The sequence below is a fragment of the Pristiophorus japonicus genome, chromosome 4 (assembly GCF_044704955.1).
Source record: "Pristiophorus japonicus isolate sPriJap1 chromosome 4, sPriJap1.hap1, whole genome shotgun sequence".
NCBI classification, from domain to species: Eukaryota; Metazoa; Chordata; class Chondrichthyes; family Pristiophoridae; genus Pristiophorus; species Pristiophorus japonicus.
In genome coordinates, this window is record NC_091980.1 from 215,364,573 (window position 1) to 215,387,317 (window position 22,745).

General features: G+C 48.0%; 1 protein-coding gene across 10 annotated transcripts in view; it reads right to left on the bottom strand.

Annotated features, from left to right (window-relative positions):
- The window catches only part of ttc6 (tetratricopeptide repeat domain 6), a 630,178-nt gene that overhangs the window by 313,855 nt on the left and 293,578 nt on the right, over nucleotides 1-22,745 (bottom strand). For all 10 annotated transcript variants that reach the window (XM_070879081.1, XM_070879080.1, XM_070879076.1 and 7 more), the window contains one exon: nucleotides 4,992-5,075. In XM_070879081.1, coding sequence (XP_070735182.1) covers nucleotides 4,992-5,075 — 84 coding nt within the window. The remainder of the gene's footprint in view (nucleotides 1-4,991; nucleotides 5,076-22,745) is intronic.

The window sequence follows — 22,745 nt, forward strand, 5'->3', positions numbered from 1 at the left end:
CCTGCAGAATCTGTGCTGGAAAAGGACTGAGAAACAGCTTATGACTGAGGAAAATGATAATTTGTCAGGTGGGAGATTTTTGTGTACATTTGAAGCTGTCAAGTAATCAGCTGGAGCAATGACCACTGAACTCCCGCCTGAGATTGACAACATGGTTCCCGAACAGCGTGGTTTCCGTGGTCAATAAGTTAAAGTTAAAAAGTAAGTTAAAAAAGCCTGTTAAGGGTCTGTTAAGTACATTATAAAACGTTTAATTGGGTTGCCCGCCGCTACCTGTCGGGTCTGCTTAGCGCTGACAAACTTGACATTGGGAAAGGCATGTTGCAGCGGGTTGACAGTGGGTTCCTGATCCGCCGTCAAAAAAGAACACTTTCCCACCCAAACTGCCATCGATCCCACCTGGTGACAGCCTGGAAAATTCTAGCCAATGGCTTCAGTCATCCCATTGTTTAGTTAGAGGAAATTTCTGCTCATCCAATATTGGATGTCGGGCAAACAGTGTGACAAATCAGAGACAGTGGCGGGGTCAAGAGGTGGTGATGAGATAGAGCTGAGTGTCATCAGCATACATGTGGAACCTGATGTATTTTCGGATGATATCGCCAAGAGACAGCATGTAGATGACAAATAGAAGGGGGCCAAAGGTAGATCCTTGGGGGACACCAGAGGTAACGGTACGGAAGTGGGAAGAGAAGCCATTGCAGGTGATTTTTTTGGCTAAGATTCGATAGATAAGAATGGAAGCAGGCAAAGGCAGTTCCACCTAGCTGGATGATAGAGGAGAGGCATTGCAAGAAGATCATGTGGTCAATTGTGTTGGACTGCTGATAGGTCGAGAGGATGAAAAGGGATAATTTACCATGGTCACTGCCACATAGAATATAATTTGTGACTTTGCTAAGGGCCGTTTCAGTACTGTGGCAAGGCGGAAACCTGATAGGAGGGATTCAAACATGGAATTGTAGGAAAGATGGGAACAGATTTGGGAGGCGACAACATGCTCAAGGACTTTGGAGAGGAAAGGGAGGTTGAAGATGGGTGGTAGTTTGCAAGGACAGAGGGGTCAAGAGTAGGTTTTTTGAGGAGAGGAGTGATGACGGCAAATTTGAAGGGGAGCGGAACAGTATCTGAGAAGACGGAACTATTAACAATATCAACTAACATGGGGCCCAGGAAAGGAAGTTGGAAACTTAAGTCCTTCACATATTTATTTAAGAAAGTAGCTTATTTAATGAGATAATTGAATACTAGACTGGATAAAATCACAAAATCACTGCACTGGTCAGAAATTGAAACTAGGCAACAAGCCTGTCACAGCCAAGTCGCCCATCTGAGAGGTAAAACTGACTGGGCCTACTCAGTACACCTAACCTTCTGACAGATTAACAAAGTAATAGCATCATCATAGGCAGTACCTCGGAATCAAGGAAGTCTTGCTTCCACTCTTAGCATGAGTTCTTACTGTACAGTCCAATACGAGAACCACAGTCTCTGTCATAGGTGGGACAGATTGTCATTGAGGGAAAGGATGGGCAGGGAGCCTGGTTTGTCACACACTTCTTCCGCTGCCTGCGCTTGATTTCTGCATGGTGTCGGTGACGATACTCGAGGAGCTCGACGCCCTCCCGAATGCACTTCCTCCACTTAGGGCAGTCTATGGCCAAGGACTCCCAGGTGTCAGTGGGGATGTCGCACTTTATCAGAAAGGCTTTGAGGGTGTCCTTGTAACGTTTCCTCTGCCCGCCTTTGACTCGTTTGCCGTGGACGAGTTCCGAGCAGAATGCTTGCTTTTGGAGTCGCGCGTCTGGCAAGCGAACTATGTGGCCTGCCCAGCGGAGCTGATCAAGTGTGGTCAGTGCTTCAATGCTGGGGATGTTGGCCTGGACGAGAACGCTAATATTTGTGCGTCTGTCCTCCCAGAGAATTTGCAGAATCTTGCGGAGACATCGCTGGTGGCATTTCTTCAGCGACTTGAGGTATTTACTGAACATGGTCCACGTCTCTGAGCCATAAAGGAGGGCGGGTATTACTACGGCCCTGTCGACCATGACCATGACCATAAGCATAAACGACGGGGAAGGCCTAAGCTTTCTTTGTGGGGTTTGAAGGAGCATTCCTCTGGCCAGGCCTCTTCACTATTGGGTAGGCCTGGTGAGAAACTGACTGCTGCTTCCTACTCTGGATGTCTGGTAGAAATTGCAGCTAGATCCCGATTACATCATTGAGACCCACCAACTAAATGTTGAAAAGCACTCTGCCAGCTTTAGGCGGATATCCTTGGTGATGGAGGGAGTAACAGCCAAAATCTGGCCTACAGTTAGAATTGAAGCCATTATTACTAAATTAATTGAATCTCCTGTTTTCCTGCACTTTTGAAAATCTTTTAACAATTTATTAGTTATCACCTCACTAATAAGGATAGTGCCTTTGGCTTAGTGGTAGCAATCCTGTCTCTGAGCTAGAGGGTTCAAGCTCCACTACAGACAGCCCTGGTGAGTGGAAACTAGAATCTGGTCTCTAAATATTAGGTTGACACCTAGTGGGGTACTCACACCTGGATGGAGTGACCCCCCCAATCTTAAAGGGTAAGTGGCACTGTTTAGCCTTGGTTGCAGTCCACCTACGAGAAGGTGCTCTGAAGACAAAAACCATGACGAAACCATCACAACTACTCTTCCCTAATAAGTGACTCAAGAATATCATGTGTGAGACTTAAGTTAGGACCTGCCAGAGTGCTGAACACTGCGGACGGACGGACATCACTAACATTTAAAAGAAATAATAATTTTCACAGTTTTCTTTTTTAAGTTCGGTCCCGCACTCTCTCCACTCCAGGTTAAAAGATTACAGACTTCACAGTGGTATCAACAACTGCAGAATATCTTTTCTAAAGTGAATAATACCTAAGAAACATACTGAGTGCTGCCAGTCAGTGAAGAAGCTGGATGGGTGGGGGCGGGGGGTGGGGGGGTGGGGGGAAGGTTGGGGGTAACTATTATGCAAGAAGAGCAGAGGTTTAAACATTACTCATATCTGAAACATGAGCTAAATTTTCCCTCAGAGCGGTATGCAGGCAGCTGGCCAGAGCAACACGCCAGACAGCTGTCTGATCATTTTGAGGATTGGGCCTCATCTGCATCAGGCCGGCAGGCTGCAGCCAGAGTAGGATTGCCAATCCTCCAGCTCTGCAGGAATTAATGACTAATCTCCTGGGCACTACTGCAAGAAACCCAGGAGAAAACTCATAGGCATTAAACAAATTTATGTGAATTTTTCCATTTATTTTTGACCATTTCTGTTTATTAGTATAAAAATATTGGAAATGGTAAAAAAAAAGGCTGTTTTACTGGGCAAGGTGGTTGCGGGAACACATGTGATGAAACTTCCAGGCATACGCCCGACCAGAGTCAGCTACCCTAAGGCTCCAGGCCATTGCCATTTCAGGCAGCCCAGTACGTTGTGGGGGTTCAGATTGGCAGGGCTGATATTGGCTGAAGTGTGCATGACATATAAACCCCAATTTAAATATTTTAATCAACTTGGCGCCATTTCAGAGGACTCCAGCAAAATGGCAGTGGCCACCACAACAGCAGTAACAGGACACTAAGTTTTAACACTCCCTTTTCAGGCCGCTACTGCTCCATTTTCACCAGGGCGGAGGCCTAATGATTCAATCTAAAATCTGGCCCAGACTAAAGGTATGTTCTATTTGCTGGCTGAAAGGGCAGTTGAAATAAGTGTGGCCGATTCAGTTCCTAATTGGCATGGGTTTACAGCAGAAAACTGTCTCCAACTGTGCACACATTAGCAATCTTATGCAGCGAGGCCACCGATGGCTGGTGCAGAAACCAAAGCGAAAATGTCCCAGTGCTTGACCTGCGGCACAGTTAGGGCAGATGAAAGAGAGCTGAATGTGTCATCCCCTGGATAAAGAGCATTGGACAATAATCACAGAGTCCTGTCACAAAAAGAAAGGTGTCATCAGAGCATCCAACTCATATAAAGACAATGGAAACCCAAAGTTAGATAAGAGTGTGTGATGATTCACCAAGCCTTGAAAAAGTGGTGAAGATTCTGGCCTCATCTGGAAAGAGAGTAATTACAGCTTTCCCAGAGATCCTGCTGTTAAATTCAGCTTTAAATTTTTGGACTCCATTTCCCATCCGGCAGCCAGCCAGATTGAGAAGCTGTTGGGTAGGAAAGCTTGCAGCATCAGGCCAGAACTGGGCAGTGGAGAGGAGGGAGAGAGGCATCGTACATTGGGGGGATATTAGCGGGGGGGGGGGCGGCGACCGTGGATAGATCCCGCGGGGATCCAATCACGGGGAGAGGTTTCTGATCATGGGGGGTGGGGGGGCGGACTCCAATCGCGGGGTTAATCGATCGTTGGGGCGGGTAGGGCTGGCGGATTGCATGGAGTGGGAAACAGCTTAGCTTGGGGTACTGGGGGAATCACTCCTGGTCCACAGGCATGCCGCAAAGGCACTTACCTGATGGATCCAGCCATTCTCGCCTCCCTTCATCTCCCAGATTTCGCAAGCCCAGGGATACCTAACCCAAAGTAATTAAATTTGAAACAAAACTAAAACCTGAGGCAGTCAGCCTCATTAAATTATTTAAATTAGAGACCTGCGTCACGAATAGAGGATTGTCACCCGCCTCCAAACTGCCTCCATTTAAACTGGAAATGGGAGCATTGAAGTCTTCTTGACATTCGCATCGCACGAATGGTTCTACACCTACTGCAGACACGAGCATAGGTGCAGGTCCATGCCTGCATCCCAGGGAAGCTTCTGAAAGCCCAGGGCAATGTGAAAGGTACACAGACCCGGCAAAACAGATCCCCATTCCTTTTTCCTGATTTTTACACTGGGCAAAATGACCATTCCCTGGCTGCAAGGATCACGAAAATCAACCCTTTTAGTTCCTGAAACAGAAATCTTGGATTTGTTGCATTAGATATGAAATGAAAAAGCATTATTGATTCATACCAGAGAAGCTTTTTCTTCCAAATCTTCCTCCTGATCCATGTCATGCTCTTCATCCCTGGCAACATCATAACTGTTCATGTGACCCTGTAGTGTTGGTATAGAATCATAGAATGGTTACAGCACAGAAGGAGGCCATTCAGTCAGTCAAGCCCGTGCCAGCTCTCTGCAAGAGCACCTCAGCTCGTCCCATTCCCCTGCTCTTTCCCGGTAGTCCTACAACTTTTCTTCCTTCAGGTACTTATCAAATTCCCTTTTGAAAGCCAAGATTGAATCTGCTTCTACCACCCTTTCAGGCAATGAATTCCAGATCATAAACACTCGCTGCATAAAAAGGTTATTCCTCATGTCGCCTTTGGTTCTTCTGCCAATCACCTTAAATCTGTGAACTCTGGTTCTCGACTCTTCCGCCAATGGAATGTTTCTCTCTATCTACTTTGTTTAGACCCCTCATGATTTTGAACACCACTATCAAATCTCCTCTCAATCATCTCTGCGCTAAGGAGAACAACCCCAGCTTCTCCAGTCTCACTGAAGTCCCTCATCCCTTGAACCATTCCTGGAAATCTTTTCTGCACCCTCTCTAAAGCCATTCTAATCCTTCCTAAAGTGCAGTGCCCAAAATTGCCTCCACCAATTCCAGTTGAGGCTGAACCAATGTTTTATAAATGTTCATCATAACTTCCTTGCTTTTGTGCTCTATGCCACTATTTATAAAGCTCAGGATCCCATATGCTTTTTTAACTGCTTTCTCAACCTGCCCACCTTCAACGATTTGTGCACATTACCCCCAGGTCTCTCTGTTCCTTCACCCTCTTTAGAATTGTACCCTTTAATTAATGTTGCCTCTCCTTGTTCTTCCTACCAAAGTGTATCACTTCTGCCACGTGTCTGCCCATTCCACCAGACTATATATATTCTCTTGAAGTATAATCACTGTCCTCCTCACTGTTCACTACCAAGTTTTGTGTCATCTGCAAAGTCACAAATGTTCATGCGATCCTGTATCAAGATTGTTCAACAAGATTATATGTTGAAAGCTTGGCTCCATATGTTAAAGGTCACAAATACACAAATCTATGTCATAAAATTTTAGATTTGAATGGTAATATTAATTTAGAAACAATGGCCGGAATCTTCCCAGCCCTGTGAGTGCAGGTTTGGAGGCGGGCCTGCTGTCAAAATGGCGCTGATTGACAGCCGAGTGGGATCCCGCTCTAAACCTGCCTCCGTGTCAGTTTCTGAACTGTTAGGTCTACTTACGGATCACAGACCCGACAGCAAGTGGCAGGCCAGTTAATTAAGATAGTTAAGAGGTAGTTGAATGCTACTTAAGGGGATTAAAAGCAGGCACTTACAATTTTACCAACCTTTTGATGGGTTTGCTGTCCCTCGGAGAACCACCAGGTAAATGGAGTTGGGTTCTCAAGTGATTCTCCATTACCTTGACTCGTTGACAGCTACAAAAGTGGTATAAAAGCTAACATTTCACACCTGTTCACTTTCCAATGTCAGAGGCTGAATCCTTCAGGATTTGGAAGAAACATTTGACCTGTCTGCAGCTGGGAAGTGTTTGCAGTGAACTCTCTATTCATGGTCACCTCCTTGGAGCAACCTCTCTCACTATTGACAGATCGCTTCTGTCATCTCAACCTGATCTGCCATCTATTCCAGCAGCATCGGTGTCCTTGAAAAATCTCACCTTGGTCCTCAGAATCCCACCAGGATCAGCCCCAACACCAACATCACCAAATACACCAGCATCACCAGTAACGACACCAACCTTCTCCACAATCCACTAATACTGCACTAGAAACACAGGGCATCAGCACCCGACCACATTGCAGCCCAGGAGGCCAGGGATGGCCTCGCCATGGCCATATTTACTTCACTTGATGCTGTACACTCTGGCTGCCACATGATGCGCCAGGTTGGCATCACCCCACACCATCTCCATAAAGCATCCCTACAGTGCCTAAGCCATTCCTTTCATACTCATGACCATTGTGGGAGGGGTACCCTTATGTCTGACCATTCACTAAAACTCACTAAGCCACTTCCAAATCTGTCCAAGAAAGCAAAGTGCTGAAAAAAAAGACTTAAATGTTTGACAACATATCAACATAAACTTTACATGAACATTGGCTCTAGGACCCAGGTGCCTACCCCTGTATGTTGTTAGTTGGTATGATTGGACAAGGATGAGAGTGAATGTGAGGGGTGGCTAGTGAGATTGGGAAGTGATAATGTAGATAGAGAGACGGATAGGTGGAGGTGTAAAGTAAGCTGGTGTGAGTAAGGATGTGCAGGGGTAGAGTAGGGAAGGCAGAGTGATGGGGATGTGATCAGTGGCACAGGTTGAGTGTGGCTTTGCAGTAACATTTTGTGATCTACTGAGATCATTGAAAGGTTAGTGCCACTCCAACCAGGTCCTCCTGATGACATCCCTGCTTGTGCCCTTCTGTGCAATGTGCAACCAGGCTGCATTGGTGTCCTGGGGAGATCTCTTCCGACCATGGGAAGGGAAGAGAATCTCCGTGCGTGCTGTGACCCCTTCCATAAGCATCTGGAGGGATTCATGGGAGAGCCTGGGTGCAGCCCTGTGCCTTTGTGCAGTGCTCGTCAGTGTTTGCAGCACCTCAATGCTGCAGAACACTGACAGAAGAACTGTTAAAAGCAATGTGCGCATGGTTCCTTTAAGGAAACTGGCTGATGACGCATCATCAAATGACATCATCAGACCGACTTCCTCTAAATTGGGCAGGCTAAACAAACCCCAGCCACAGAAAATTGCTGCGAAAGGGTGGGCTGGAGCCAGGAGTTTCCCACATGCCACCGACCCCGGCCGCACTGGACTGGCGAAATCACATGCTGCCCAACTAGCTGGAAAACTGGCTCCTCCAGTTGGCTGAAGTCCTGCATGTCAGCCTGGTCCCCACATGTCTGCTTCTGCTCCTGATGATTAGGTGCCAGCTGAGATTCAACCCCTTGGGGACAACAGTATGTTTATTCCTAATGCTTCTTCTCACATCCCACTTCCCCCTCAGCCCACAATCTTTTCTCACTTTCAACCGTCTTCCCCTCATCATAACCCGACTTTTGTGCCTTTCTGCTTTCAGATAATCAACAAGCATCTGAGCAGCTTGTCCCCGAGGTCATCATAGAGAGCGAAAAGAGGAGGAAGAAGATATTTATATTGGGTCTTCCTGGACACTAGTCTTTACAAATGTGACAGGTTTATAATGGGCTTGTTGCTGGCTGTGTGTTTGGAACAGCACTTAGGAAACCTATGGTGCAAACACCACACTGACACCAACATGAGAAACTATTCTCTGTCTCTGTCCCTGTGTGTATCTGTGGTTCTCTGTGTGTCTCTCTCTCTGTCTCTCTGGGCTGAATTTTTACCTTTACGTTCGGTTGGGTGCAGGGGGTCTTTGGAGCAGGTCGGTGGCCTGGATGTTCTATTAGCTTTTTAACTAAACCACTGCAATTGAATCAGTCATGCCGGTTTGCTGGTCAATTAGCTGGAGTGGGACTGATGACATCATGGATGACGACTTCAGCTTCACTATTTAAATGAGCAATGCACAGATGACAGTTGAAGGTTAGTAGAGGTGCAGAAGAGGTTGGAGGGGGAGACACTGGATTGTTGACAGAGTAAGCTCATTGTTGGAATATAAAGTTATACAGATTGATAAGCAAAAATGCAGGCTCAGCGCCAAAAAGCTGCCCCCCCCCGATATAGTCAGAGTCAAAGGGGGCATGATTGGAGATCGCAGAAGAAGTGAGCAGAAGGAGTGTGGTTAGCAGATCCTGGATACAGTGCAGGAAGAGATTTAATGATCTCATAATGGCACCGAAGATGTGTGCAATGCCACATTCAACTACAACCTTATGTGCGAGTCACCCAACTCCCACCACAACAGCTGCGGAATTTACATTCAGTTAAATAAATCTGGAATAAAATGCTAGTATCAGTAATGGTGACCGTGAAACTATTGGATTGTCGTAAGAACCCATCTGGTTCACTAATGTCCTTTAGGGAAGGAAATCTGCTCTCCTTACCTGGTCTGGCCTATATGTGACTCCAGACCCACAGCAATGTGATTGACTCCTAACTGCCCTCTGAAATGGCCTAGCAAGCCACTCAGTTGTAACAAACTGCTACGAGAAACAATAAGATGGACCAACTGGCATCAACCTCGGCATCTGCTACAGACACGACAATGGTACACCCAGCCCAGTCGACCCTGCAAATTCCTCCTCAGCTAACATTGGGGGCCTTGTGCCAAAATTGGGAGAGCTGTCACACAGACTAGTCAAGCAACATACTCACAGAATCATATTTTTCAGCCAATGTCCCAGACTCTTCCATCACCATCCCTCGGTATGTCCTGTCCCACCGGCAGGATTGACCCATCAGGGGTGGCGGCACAGTGGTATACAGTCAGAAGGCAGTGGCCCTGGGAGTCTTCAACATTGATTCCCGATCCTATGAAGTCTTATGGCTTTAGGTCAAGCATGGGCAAGGAAACCTCCTGCTGATTACCATCTATCGCCCTCCCTCAGCTGATGAATCAGTACTCCTCCATATTGAACACCACTTGGAAGAAGTACTGAGGGTAGCAAAGGCACAGAATGTACTCTGGGTGGGGGACTTCAATGTCCATCACCAAGAGTTGCTCGGTAGCATCACTACTGAAGGACATAGTTGCCAGATTGGGCCTGCAGCAGGTGGTGAGAGAACCAACACGAGGGAAAAACTTACTTGACCTCGTCCTCACCAATCTACCTGTCGCAGAAGCATCTGTCCATGAATGCATTGGTAGCAGTGACCACCACACAGTCATTGAGACGAAGTCCCATCTTCCCACTGAGGACACCCTCCATCATGTTGTGTGGGATAGATTCAGAACAGATCTAGCAGCTCAAAATTGGGCATCCATGAGGTGCTGTGGGCCATCAGCAGCGGCAGAGTTGTATTTCATCACAATCTGTAACTTCATGTCCAGATGTGTAATATCCATATCAACATCCTGGGAGTTACCATTGACCAGAAACTTAACTGGACCAGCCACATAAATACTGTAGCAACAAGAGCAGGTCAGAGGCTGGGTATTCTGCAGCGAGTGACTCACCTCCTGACTCCCCAAAGCCTTTCCACCATCTACAAGGCATCAGTCAGGAGTGTGATGGAATACTCTCCACTTATCTGGATGAGTGCTGCTCGACAACCCAGGATAAAGCAGCTCGCTTGATTTGCACCCCATCCACCACCTTCAACATTCACTCCCTCCACCACCGGCGTACCGTGGCTGCAGTGTGTACCATCTACAAAATGCACTGCAGCAACTCGCCAAGACTTCTTCGGCAGCACCTCGCAAATACGAGACCTCTACCATCGAGAAGGACAAGGGCAGCAGGCGCATAGGAATACCACCACCTCCATGTTTCCCTTCAAGTCACACACCATCCTGACTTGGAAGTATATCGTCGTTCCTTCATCGTCGCTTGGTCAAAATCCTGGAACTTCCTCCAGAACAGCACTGTGGGAGTACCTTCACCAGATGGACTGCAGCAGTTCAAGAAGGCGGCTCAGCACCATCTTCTCAAGGGCAATTAGGGATGGGCAATAAATGCTGGCCTTGCCAGCTGAAGTAGGACTTGGGCCTACTTTGTAGTTGACAGCCAGCAGCCTGCATTAGTAGATTTAGAAAGTTGGCCATAGCAACACGAGTCATTAAATCTATGTTAAGACTTATGCGGCTGAGCCAGGTGTTGAATAACAGAAAGCCTAGGCTGAATAACAGGACGCCTAGCTCACCCGCTTCTTAGAATTAAGCCACCTGCTAGAGACGTAAAGTTCCCAAAAAAGTTCTAACTGTATGAATTGATCAAACCAAGTCATATGTCTGTATCTTTGACCAAAAAAGGTCATGTAGCTGGACAATGAATGTACACGCCTACTTTCTGAAATGTATAACTGTCACGGACCAAGAACATTCTTTGAGGTCGGGTCGGAGAACTCAGTGAGTGGCTGACAGAGACTACCCGATGCTCCCTTGCAAGTAATAAACTTTTTGTTTCACTTCTACAGACTCAGTGAGAGTGTTTTTCTTTGAATATTCCACAACAAATGGTATAGTCGGCAGGATTGCTCAGGAGGTGGACAGACGGCAGTCTGCAGACCATCACAGAGTGAGTAGTTTTTGGTACCACTCTAAAATTCGATGTGATCTGTGACGGGACGTGTCGGTCGACTGGGGAATCCGAATCTGGGGAGTCTGTAAGAGTGTGAAGGCTTGTTATACAGTGAATAGAAGTAATTAACATTTAATTAGAGTGATTGATAGAAAACTGTTGTTGCGATATTGTTGGCAAGTTGGAAGATAGATAAGAATATATATATACCTGGTAGAGTATATATGTGACCAAGATGCTGCCGAAGCCTAATGTAGCAGACATCTGAGGGTCGGTCTATTCAGGGCGCCTGAGACGGGAACGAAAGAACGCTGTGAGAGGCTGAGTATACAGACATTGAATCAACATCAGAATAGTCATAAAACAAAATGACTAGTCGTGAAGATTTGAATTGGGGACTCGAAGGGTCTCGAACCAAATTTTACACCGATGACCGCCAGGGACTGATAGACAAAATGCTAAAAGATGGATGGGGTCCGTCACAAGTGCCCCCTATCCAAAGGATATGGTGGGATAAGGAAAAACGTAAAAGGGCAACTAAAGCTGGCAATGTTAGCAGGCAGGCATGTGATATGTTAGTGGACATGGGCACGTCAGTCTCAATTACAGACATTCCCCTACCTACCACCTGAAAATCGTTGTCAATAATGGGAGAAAGGGGATCATCCACCCAAGCCAAATTAAGCAAAGTCACTCTGTTGGAGGTAGCAGGCATTTTGCTCCCAGTCCAATTCTATGTGTACCCTAATAATGAGGGCACGATACTAGGAATAGATCTGCTCGACCAACTAGAGGGACTAATGGACCCATGAGGAAAGAAAATTGTTTGGGTAAAGACCAATGGACAAAAGACCAACACCTTTGGGGAACAGAACAATTTCAATAGTCATGCTACGGTAGGAAGTATGCAACCCTTGAGAAGGGACCGGGAAGTCCTGGAACAATGGAGACCCATTTGTTTACGGGGTGGGGGGTTACCGCGGGGTCCGGGAGCGGAGCTGAGCCGGGTGCGGACGGTGGGACGATGGCGCTCCAGGTTCGGACTCTGTACGATTTCCAGAGCGAGAATGTGGGCCTGATCAGGGTGCGGGAAGGACGAGGTGCTGACTGTGTACAGCAAGCATGACATTGCGGGCTGGCTGGAGGTGGCCAACAGCAGCGGCTAGAGGGGTCGCTTCCCAGCCTCATACATGCAGAGCCTGCGGGCCGGGAGCGGGGGCGACGCTGCACCTGGTGTCGGTGCCGGTGCCGCCGAGGCCCCTGTCTCCCGCTATGCCAACATGCCGACCAGCAGCTACGACAGCCCCCCAGCGGCTTCCCCCTGCCCGCGTGCCTCACCATCGGCACCTTCTGCCCCCCCCCCCCCCGCCTCTCGCCCAAACGGGTGGCGGCGGCGGCCTCGAGGGGCTGGTCCAGGCAGGGCTGCAGCACCAGGTGCCAGGCAGCGGCGACGACGACGACTGGGACGATAACTTGACGGTGGCGGACAAGCCGCTGTCCAGGGGCAGCGGGAGCGGAGGAGGCGGCTGTGGCGGCGGGTTCTCGCCCGCTGTGACGCCTTCCAGCACTTCCTCATCTGCAACGACGAGAAGGCTTGGAAGCAGGGCAAGAGGAAAGCCAAGAAGGATGACATGGTGGGGGGCAACTTCTTCCTGACGCTCAGCACCCCGCAGAGCCCCCTCGACCTGCAGGAGGTGGAGAGCAGTGTCGACGGGTTCAAAACTTTCACCAAGATGATGGACGAGAGCGTTTTCCAGCTGATCCACACTGCCAACGAGTTCGCGAGGAAGCAGGTGGTGTGCCCCCCTTCAGGCAAGGGCCCCAATGCCACTGCATTGGCTCCATTGGCATAGTTACGCCACTGCTAGAGACCATAGAATGGAGTCCCGAGCAGGAGGCGGCATATGGAAATCTAAAAGGAGCCTTAATGTCCGCCCCAGGATTGGGACTCCCGAATATGGACCTCCCTTTCCATATATACTGTGAGAACCAAGAAGACTTTTATGGATTGTGGCACATGGGCAGTCAAGGCCAATGAACCTGTCATCATGACAGGTGAGATTTTCCTGCACACAAAACACACTCTGGTGGAAATGTTGAATACCGGAAAGCTCCGGGCCGTCTCCAATGTCCGCAAAGTGGGAAGCAGTCTTATTACCACACGATGAATCAGTAAAGATCGTCAGAGACACCGGGGAGAATCCGGCGGAAGGAATCCTGTCCAGAGGAGAACCCCACAAGTGCAAAGCACTAGAATGGGAGGATTCTCCAGGAAACTTGAGCGAGGTAGCCCTCGAGAATCCAGACCTCACATTATATGTAAACGGATCTCAACAGTATGTAGATGGCCACCCCTTACGGGATGGGCAGTAGTAGACCAACATCTACAGATAGTGATACAAGGAGCATTGGACGGAGGCCTCTCGGCTCAGGTGGCAGAATTGACCGCGCTGACCGAGGCCCTGTTGTTATAAGAAGGGAAAACGGTAAACATATATACAGATAGTAGATATGCCTTTGGGATGGTACACGACTATATGGTCGCCTGGGGGAAGACGGGGATTCATCACCTCAGGCGGCGAGACTATCAAACATGATGGCCGAATAAAGTGGCTGTTAGATGCTGCTAGTAAACTGCCAAAGCGGTGATTAAGGTGAAAGCCCACCAACGAATGGTGGACGAGATTCAGTGAGGAAATTAAGCCGCGGATAATGCCGCCTGTGAGACGGGCACATCTGCAGAAGTAGAAATAGAACCAATTACCACAGAGGAAGACATAAACATAGTAAAATTACATGCGGATATAAGTAATAGGGAAAAGGCAGAGTGGAAAAGGAAGGGAGGAGTGCCTGGCCTGGACTCCGAATGGAGAAAGGACGGAAAGGTGTTAGCCCCCTCCTGCATAAAGAAGATGCTCATGGAATTGCACCATGGCATTAATCACGACGGGCATGACGCTATGATAACAAGTACCTCCCGAGATTGGTGGTGGCCAGAAATGGGACACGGCATTGCTAAGTATTGCCAGCAATGTATTACATGCACCCAACATAATCCGGGAAAGGCTGTAAAAATAAAAATGGCTCATCAATCGCGCCCACAGGGACTGCGGGAGAATATACAAATTGATTTTACAGAGCCACTGCCAAACTCACGAGGAAGAAAATACTGTCTAGTGATAATAGATCGGTTCACACGGTGGGTGAAAGCATTTGTTACCCGAAACTGCACAGTGACGACTGTAGCAAGAATACCTACAGAAGAGGTAATTCCCCGCTGGAGAATACCCACTCAAATTGACTCTGATCAAGGAACCCACTTCACAGGGCAGGTAGTAAAGTTATTGTGCGCCACATTAGGCATTAAACAGAAATTTCACATCCCTTACCACCCCCAGAGTTCGGGGATGGTGGAACAGATGAACCGCACTATAAAGACAGCCCTGGCCAAGGCCATCCAAGAGGCTGGACAGGCCTGGCCTGAACTGTTGCCTGCCATATTAATGAGACTGAGAGCAACTCAGAACCGTACAACGGGTCTAACCGCATACGAACTCATGACAGGTAGGGCCATGAGACTACCTGAGGGAGTAATTACAGGGGGAGTGGATTTGGGTCCATTAAGGGACCGCATTTGTAGATATGTAATGGAACTGAGCAAACAGGTAAAAGGCATGAGACAGGAAGTCAGGGAACAGTAGGCAGATAGGGACCAGGATGAGGATTTAGAATTACCAGCAGACATGCCACAGGTCGGAGAAAAGGTGATGGTAAAAGGTTTATCGGGCTGAACGGGATTTGCCCCGCGATGGTCCGGCCCATATGAGGTACTAATAAGCGGCGACACATGCGTGTGCGTAAATATGAAAGGCATTAGTCGCTGGAAACATTGGTCCCAACTGAAAAACTATACTGACATGTAGTGGATAGCTCACGGGAGTCCACCCCTTTTTCTTTACAGGATGGCCTGGCAGATGATGATTCTGATACTGCCATGGACGATCGAGACAATGGATCAACACCACGAGGAAGATCCAAAAGATCCCGAATTCAGACGAATAATTGTGGGGGATGGAAGCCACAGATCGGGGGTCTTTCAGTCAGAAGGAGGTCCGGGGGGCTTTGGATTTAAGGAGGGTTGGACCAGCCGAGGATGCAAGGGGGTCCAACCGAAGATCTTAGGAATCTCCATGATATCCCACCGAACGGCATGTATATCCTGAAACCTTGCTAGTGTCTATATGGACACCCCTTCATGATCGTAACTATTATCGCGACCATTATTATGGCCAAAAGGGCTTTGACTATGCTCATATGAAGACAGAAGCATACTATGACATAGATTCACATGTTAGAGATTATAAGCCTGATGACATCACCGCATGCGTCATGGCAGAACGAACATTCTGACCCAGGTATTACAATTGCATTTATAAAGACGAGTCATGTCCCTCGCCAATAATACGGGTGAGATGGGCAGGCGAGTGACCTCTAACGACGCACCGCCCGCCTCGCCTACCCCACCGAAACCATTGGAATGCCCGATCCTTACAACAGGACCCACGAGTGGGATAGTCCTGCGAACAGAGGGAGTCCAACTGTATGATAATGTAAATCATGAGATACGCCCTGTGATTGTAAACCTAACCACTCTAGGCCTACCAGAGAGATGTGAAACCAGGTGAGTGCACTGTATACCCGAATGTTAAAGACAGTACTCAAAGCCAGGGATGCCTCAGGGGCCTCCCGCTTCAGGGGACATGTGATCTTCACTGCCAGAAGCAGGGATTGATTAACGATGTACTAACCAGGGTAAACATAGGAACTTCATTGGTAAACGCCCTAGACATACAAACCGTGCATGAAAGGTCCGAGAGCCATGCGAAACCTGTTACAAAAACACACCCAGTATACACAGATAGCAGCTGGACTGGGCGAACAGACGGTCGCACAGTTACTAAAATGGATCACGGTGATGGTCATGTGACCACCATCAATCGCCTGATTGACCAAGAGTATGAGGACGCAAATAATGGGGTGAAGCGGGATACATGTCACGCTTATGGAAGTTGGACGATAGGACAGATCCGCCACAACCTGGAACAAATCCAGGAAGGCGGAGTCCCAGACTGGATCAACTGATACGTCCTTATTACACAGTATAAATGCACACGAGGCCCATGCTTGAGAGAAGGTCAGTCTGTGACCTGTCCTTTATTCCTTAGCACTCAAGTGATGAAGGTGGGTGGAGCTTCCCCTTTTATACCTGAAGGTGCAGGTTAGGAGTGTCTCCCACCTAGTGGTCAGTGTTCTCACGGTGTACAACTTAGGTCAGATTATACATGGGTTACAATGCTGGTTGAATACATGACATCAACAGTATCCTCCTCTTCCACTTAGCACAACATCCGGGCACCCTGGATGCATGCACCTTGAAGGGAATGACCCGGTGTACCCAGTTACGGGCGGGTGTGTGGACTCACACTCTTCTCTGGTAGGGATGGTTCTCATGATTCCCATCCAGGCAGGTAAAACTGGGCCATACCCACAGTACGAGGTGGAGAATATAGGGCTAATCAGGGGAAAGAACTACCTACGGTATTACCCAATGGATCAATATGCAATCAAAACGGAACTATGAGAGGGGTCTCATTGACGGATTGTCGTAGGGTAGGTAGCCTGACTATTTGCTCACACCCAGTAGGACAAGGTGGCAAGGATGGGTGCGGGTTCAACCAGACAGTTGGATGTGTACTGGAAATAAGTCCAGTGGAGGCCGAACCCACGCACTATGCCGACTGCGGTAGGGGCAAATACAGTGTGGTCACAAACCAGCGGACCTACGATTATGGCAGGTTAGAATGTAACATTACTAACCCCAACTTCTGCTTCATCATCAGCCTACCTGTAACCATAGGATGGGCACAAATGACCTACATTCATGAATAGAGAACTATCTCTCTGAATCTAATGGATGAATTAAGGGCAGATCTGGAGCTGTATAAGGAACACCTCGCAGCACCCATATCCCATCTCCCAGAGGACCTGAAGGAGATAAAGGATCCCCTGAAGGAGAACATAAAATGATACTACATCCTAAAACAGGAGTTGCAGGAATTCGGGAAGGCGATCGAGCACGACCTCCATAAGACTCCGTGGTACGAACAAGCCCGGAATTGGGGCTTAAATGTAAACATCCACCCTTGGATTCACATCATCTCTCATGTACTGTAGCGCTACAACTGGTATGGGCATTAATCTGGCTTGTAATGCCATGTGCAGCTTGTTCTAAATGTAGGAATAAAAGCAAGGCTAATGGTATAGTAAAGGAGCAGAGTAAACTATTGAGACAGAGTTTAGATGAGGGAGCCATATAGCTCCATGTGCACTAGGCCCCCCAAACCTAGCGGCTGATCATTGCAACCGGAGCGGGGGTCCTCAGGCAGTGTAGAATTTAGAAGGGTTGGTTACCTTGAGCTGGGTAGTCAAAGACCAAAAGGGGGAACTGAAGTAGGACTTGTGCCTACTTTGTAGTTGGCAGTCAGCAGCCTGCATTAGTAGATTTAGAAAGTTGGCCATAGCAACACGCATCATCAATTCTATGTTAAGACTTATGCGGTTGAGCCAGGCGTTGAATAACAGGAAGCCTCGGCTGAATAACAGGACGCCTAGCTCACCCGCTTCTTAGAATTAAGCTACCTGCTAGAGACGTAAAGTCCCCCAAAAAGTCCTAACTGTATGAATTGATCAAAACAAGTCATGTAATTGGACAATGAATGTACACGCCTACTTTCTGAAATGTATAACTGTCACGGACCAAGAACATTCTTCGAGGTCGGGTCGGAGAACTCAGTGAGTGGCTGACAGAGACTCCCCGATACTCCCTTGCAAGTAAATAAACTTTTCTTATCACTTCTACAGACTCTTTAAAGGAGAGTGTTTTCCTTTAAATATTCCACAACACCAGCGATGCCCATGTCCCAGGAACAAATAAAAAAAACCTTACTCTGCCTTCCCAAGCCTACTCCTGCACATCACTTCACGCACCAACCTACCTTGCAGATGCACTGTCTATGCACCTACTCACATCCCTATCTGACTATCTACCACTGACACTCACCCTCATCCTAATGCAATCATCGCATTATACAAATTAAAGCCACAGAAGGAGGCCATTTGGCAATGTCATGCCACTCCCTCATAGTCACCCTCTACAAATGTAACCCATCCATCCCTTACATTAATTCCATGATTCTCACTCAAAGGTCTCTTGTTTCCCTCCTTACAGGAAAAGAGCACAAAACACGATGGAGAGAAAGAGAGCTGGAGGTGGCCCTCCAGTAACCACATGATTGACTGCAACAGAAGAGGTGGCACTAAACATCAGCGGAGCTGCTGGCAGTGGGAGATGGAGAGAGGGGACCTCCCAGCTACCTGGTGACAGAATTAAATATCATACAGCCATATGGCATACAACAGTCACTCATGGTGACTTGATGTCAGCAGCCAGTGAAATATGATCATGTGCATGATAACTTTAAAAATTCTTATCATAACAGTTCAATTCATGTCTTTACTCGCCCACAGATCCATCAAGTGCCCCCTAGCCCCCTCCACCCCTGTCCAGCCAGAGGAGGAAGACAACTCCTCAGAGGAGGCCGCTGGCTCGGAGGGTGCACCGTCACATGACCCATGCGCACCCAGCACCAGCGCAGATATACACATATCGGTGGGTGCAGTGAGAGAGAGTGGTGTTTTCACCTGGTGTCTTACAGATCACGTGAGCAAGAGCAGATGGTGGAGACAGGGACAGTAGTCCTCGTTGGAGGGCACAGGACGCTACAAGCTCTGCTCAACTGGATGCAGATGCTGAACTTTGGGGGACTATCGACAAAGAGGATGATTCTTGAGGAACAGCAAAAAACGTGGGAGACGCTGGCAGCTTTTCCAGCCGCGATGTGCGCAATTGTACAGAGAATGGAGAAGTCCATCTCCAACATGAGCAGCACCATGTCACAGGTGATGGTGATGATGTGCTCTTCCATGGAAAGGCTGGCTACCTGCAGGAGCATCAAATGCGCCAGTCAAACGAGTGCATGCTTGCTGTGAACAACAACTTGCAGACTCTGATTGCAGCCATATCCAAGAGGGATACAAACCTAGACTTGGCCGTTAATCGCCCCACTGATGAGCAGCAAGGTGTTCTCCAGCTCCTTGCTAGCAGGGAACTGCGCATGGCCATGAGAGGGTTGATGGTGAGAGGGGACAAGGAACTAGGGGTTCTGCTCAAAGCGCTCCCATTTCTCTCCCGTTGTCTCTCCCTCAGTCAGAGCCCCACATGATGCCTCGGATCCTGATAGCCAAGTCTGCCCCTGCACAATTGCAGGAGGAACAGTCATCAGCAGGACCCTCACAGGCTCCAAAGCCCAAAGGACATCCACCAAAAGTATCTAAGCTGTCAGAGGAGGGAAATGAGAAGCTTTGCCGCTCCCTCTGCTGAAGCCACAGACAGTGCACATCGTAGTAGTAGAAAAAGAACATTGGCACAATTGTAGATGCACAAGGATATACACATGGGTGTGTTCCAAAATGTTGGAGGGTTAAGTTTCAGTTCAAGTTATGAGCCACATAAATTTATTTATTTGCACCACTTTCCCAACTTGTCCATTTTTGCCTGATACCTGAGAAGTGCCCTTGTCAGTTCGAGTGAATGGTAAGACATTATTTTACCTCGAGCAATGGGTGTGAGTGTGGCAGAAATGGTATGGTCATTTTAAGAGTGCTTTGTGGTGTTGGATTTGGGGGGTGGCGAGGGAGGGGGAGGCATGGGGGGAAGTTGGTTTAGCATCTGGGTGCTATATGGCACCACTGGTACAACTTAACTAAATCGTGCCACTATGAGGTCATCTCGGGCCTCCCGGAAAGCAATGTGCGCCACTGCTGGTTCCATCTTCATATCAAGTTCCTCCTCCTTCTCCTCTTTGAGTTCTGCCTGCTCTTCCTCCTCCTCTCCTCCAAATAGGCTCTGCGCCTTGCTCCTCCTGCAGCTCCAATCCTCACTGTTGCGCTATGTTGTGCAGAGCGCAGCATATGATGCTCATTCTGGAGACCATGACTGGTGGGTCATGACAGCTCCCTGGAAATCTGGCACACGCATGCATGATAATCTTTTTGTGGTTGCATTCGAGCTGCACACTGAAGGAGTGGAAGCCCTTCTGGTTCACGATCACTCCTGGGTGATCTGGGGGTGCTTTGATGGCCACATATGTGCAGTCAATGATGCCCTGCACCTGTGGGAAGCCAGCCAAAGCCTCCAAGCCAATCACCCGCTCAGTAAGACTGGCTTCATTGGTGGCAAAGTGTACATAGGTGTCTGACTTGTGAAACATGACATCGGTCACCTGGGTGATGCATTTGTGTGCGGCCAACTGCAAGATCCTGCAAAGGTCCCCTGCAGATCCCTGGAAGGAGCCTAAGGTGAAGAAGTTTAAGGCAGTGGTAAGGCATGTCCACCAGGTCCACTTGGTGGCAGGTCTTGTTCCAGCAAGCTACAAATGTCTGCCATGACCAGACGCAATAGCGTGTGCCTCCTGAGGCACTGCTGTTCAGTAATGTTCAGGAAGCTGATCCTCTGCCTATATACCCTGTGTTGGGGTATCACTTACGGCAAGGTACCCCACCTGTGCTCATCCCCTCTCTCCTGTGGAGTGACAGGTCGGTGAGGAGAAGGCTGCTGCTGCTGTTGGTGTTGTTGGTGCTGGGGCTCATCTTGATCCGAATCTGAGGTCCAAGATGAAACAGCATAAATGGTACCCATGCTGATCTGTTACATGCCAGAGAAAGGGGAGATCAGAGGAACAATCCTCTAATGTAGTGAGTGACTTCCAATGTAGTGAGAGTGGATTCTGAAGTTGTAAAAATCACCTGCAAACACCTTAAAGCAAATTCTCAGCACAAATAGTGTCAGCAAGAGCCTTTCCCTTAAGAAAGGAATCAGGTTTACGGTGTAAGTATTTATGTGATTTTTCTTTCAACTGTCAATTGTTTATGACCTTGCGTTAACAGGCAATGTTTAGGAAGCCCGTGAATCCCGTGGGCAGAGAGTAAAAGCTGCAACATCAGGTTAAAAAGGCTGTTACTCCTGTTAAAGAGCTTTCAAATACTTTAATTAGGTCGCCCGTCTTTCCCGAGTGGGTCTCTGGCATGATGACTAATGCCATGAGTTAAGGGCAGAAGTCAGCGGGATGTACAACCTGCACTGTTTTCAAAGTGAAAATTCCAGCCCACGTCATTGCATTTGTCACTCGCAGACACCAGTTCAGAAATTGGCACTATGCGTACTTTAGAGGCAAGTGTAGAAGTGGGATCTGCAGAGGGTGAGGCACCAGGCATGATTGAGCTGCAGCAAGGCCAGGAGAAAAGCTCCCCGGAGAACAAGTGTGCACGCGAGTTCTGCTGCACAGGACCCAGACAAGGACAAATGCTAAGGCGCCACCCCAGGGAGTCACAGTGAGTTAATAGAGCAGGACCCTGCTGTCCTCTCTCAAGATGACAGTATTCCTGTTCCCACTTCTGCCACTCTGCCATCGCCCTTGCCACTGTCTGACAGCCAGCCACGCCAGACGGCTGCCGCCCATGCCAAGGTGGTGCAGCCTACAGTCGGGCCTTCCAGGGCCACAGCTGTTCGAAGTCCTCCTGCAAGGCCATCTGAAGTCTCCTGCTGGAAACTCAGTAACCTTCCACCAGCCATGCTGCAACCACTCGGGGAGCACTTCGTAAGAGCATTGTTTTGGAAAAGGCACACGAATGAATGGCACTAAGGGATTGCACAAGGGCGATTAGTCAATATTTGTGGAATCAAAAACACAATTTCTAAATTTACGGATGACAACAAATTGAGGGGGGGGGGATGGTCAATACGGAGAAGGACTGCAACAAATTACAAGAGAACATTAATAAATTTACAGAATGGGCATATAATTGGCAAATTAATTTCAACACCAATAAATGTGAGGTATTACATTTTGGCAAGAAAAATAAAGAGGTTACATATTACTTGGAAAATACAAATCTAAATGGGATAGACAAGCAAAGGGATTTTGGAGTACAAATACACAAAACACAAAATGTAGTGACACAGGTTAACAAGGCCATAAAAAAAGCAAATCAAGCTCTCGGGTTTATTTCTAATGGGATAAAATTGAAAATAAGTGAAGTTATGCTAAACTTGTATCACTTAGTTAGATCACTCTTGGAGTACTGCATACAATTCTGGCCACCATATTAGTAACAGTGTACAGAGGCACTGAAGACGGTCAAAAAAAGATTGACAAGGATGATACCAGAAATGCGAGAGTATACGTTTCAGGAAAGGATGAACAGGCTGGGTCTCTTTTCTCTTGAAAAGAGAAAGCTGAGGGGTGACCTAATAGAGATCTATAAAATTATGAAAGGTTTTATTAGAGCAGATACAGAATGTTTCCACTTGTGGGGAAGAGAATAACTAGAGGCCATCAATATAAGATAGTCACCAAGAAATCAAATAGGGAATTCAGA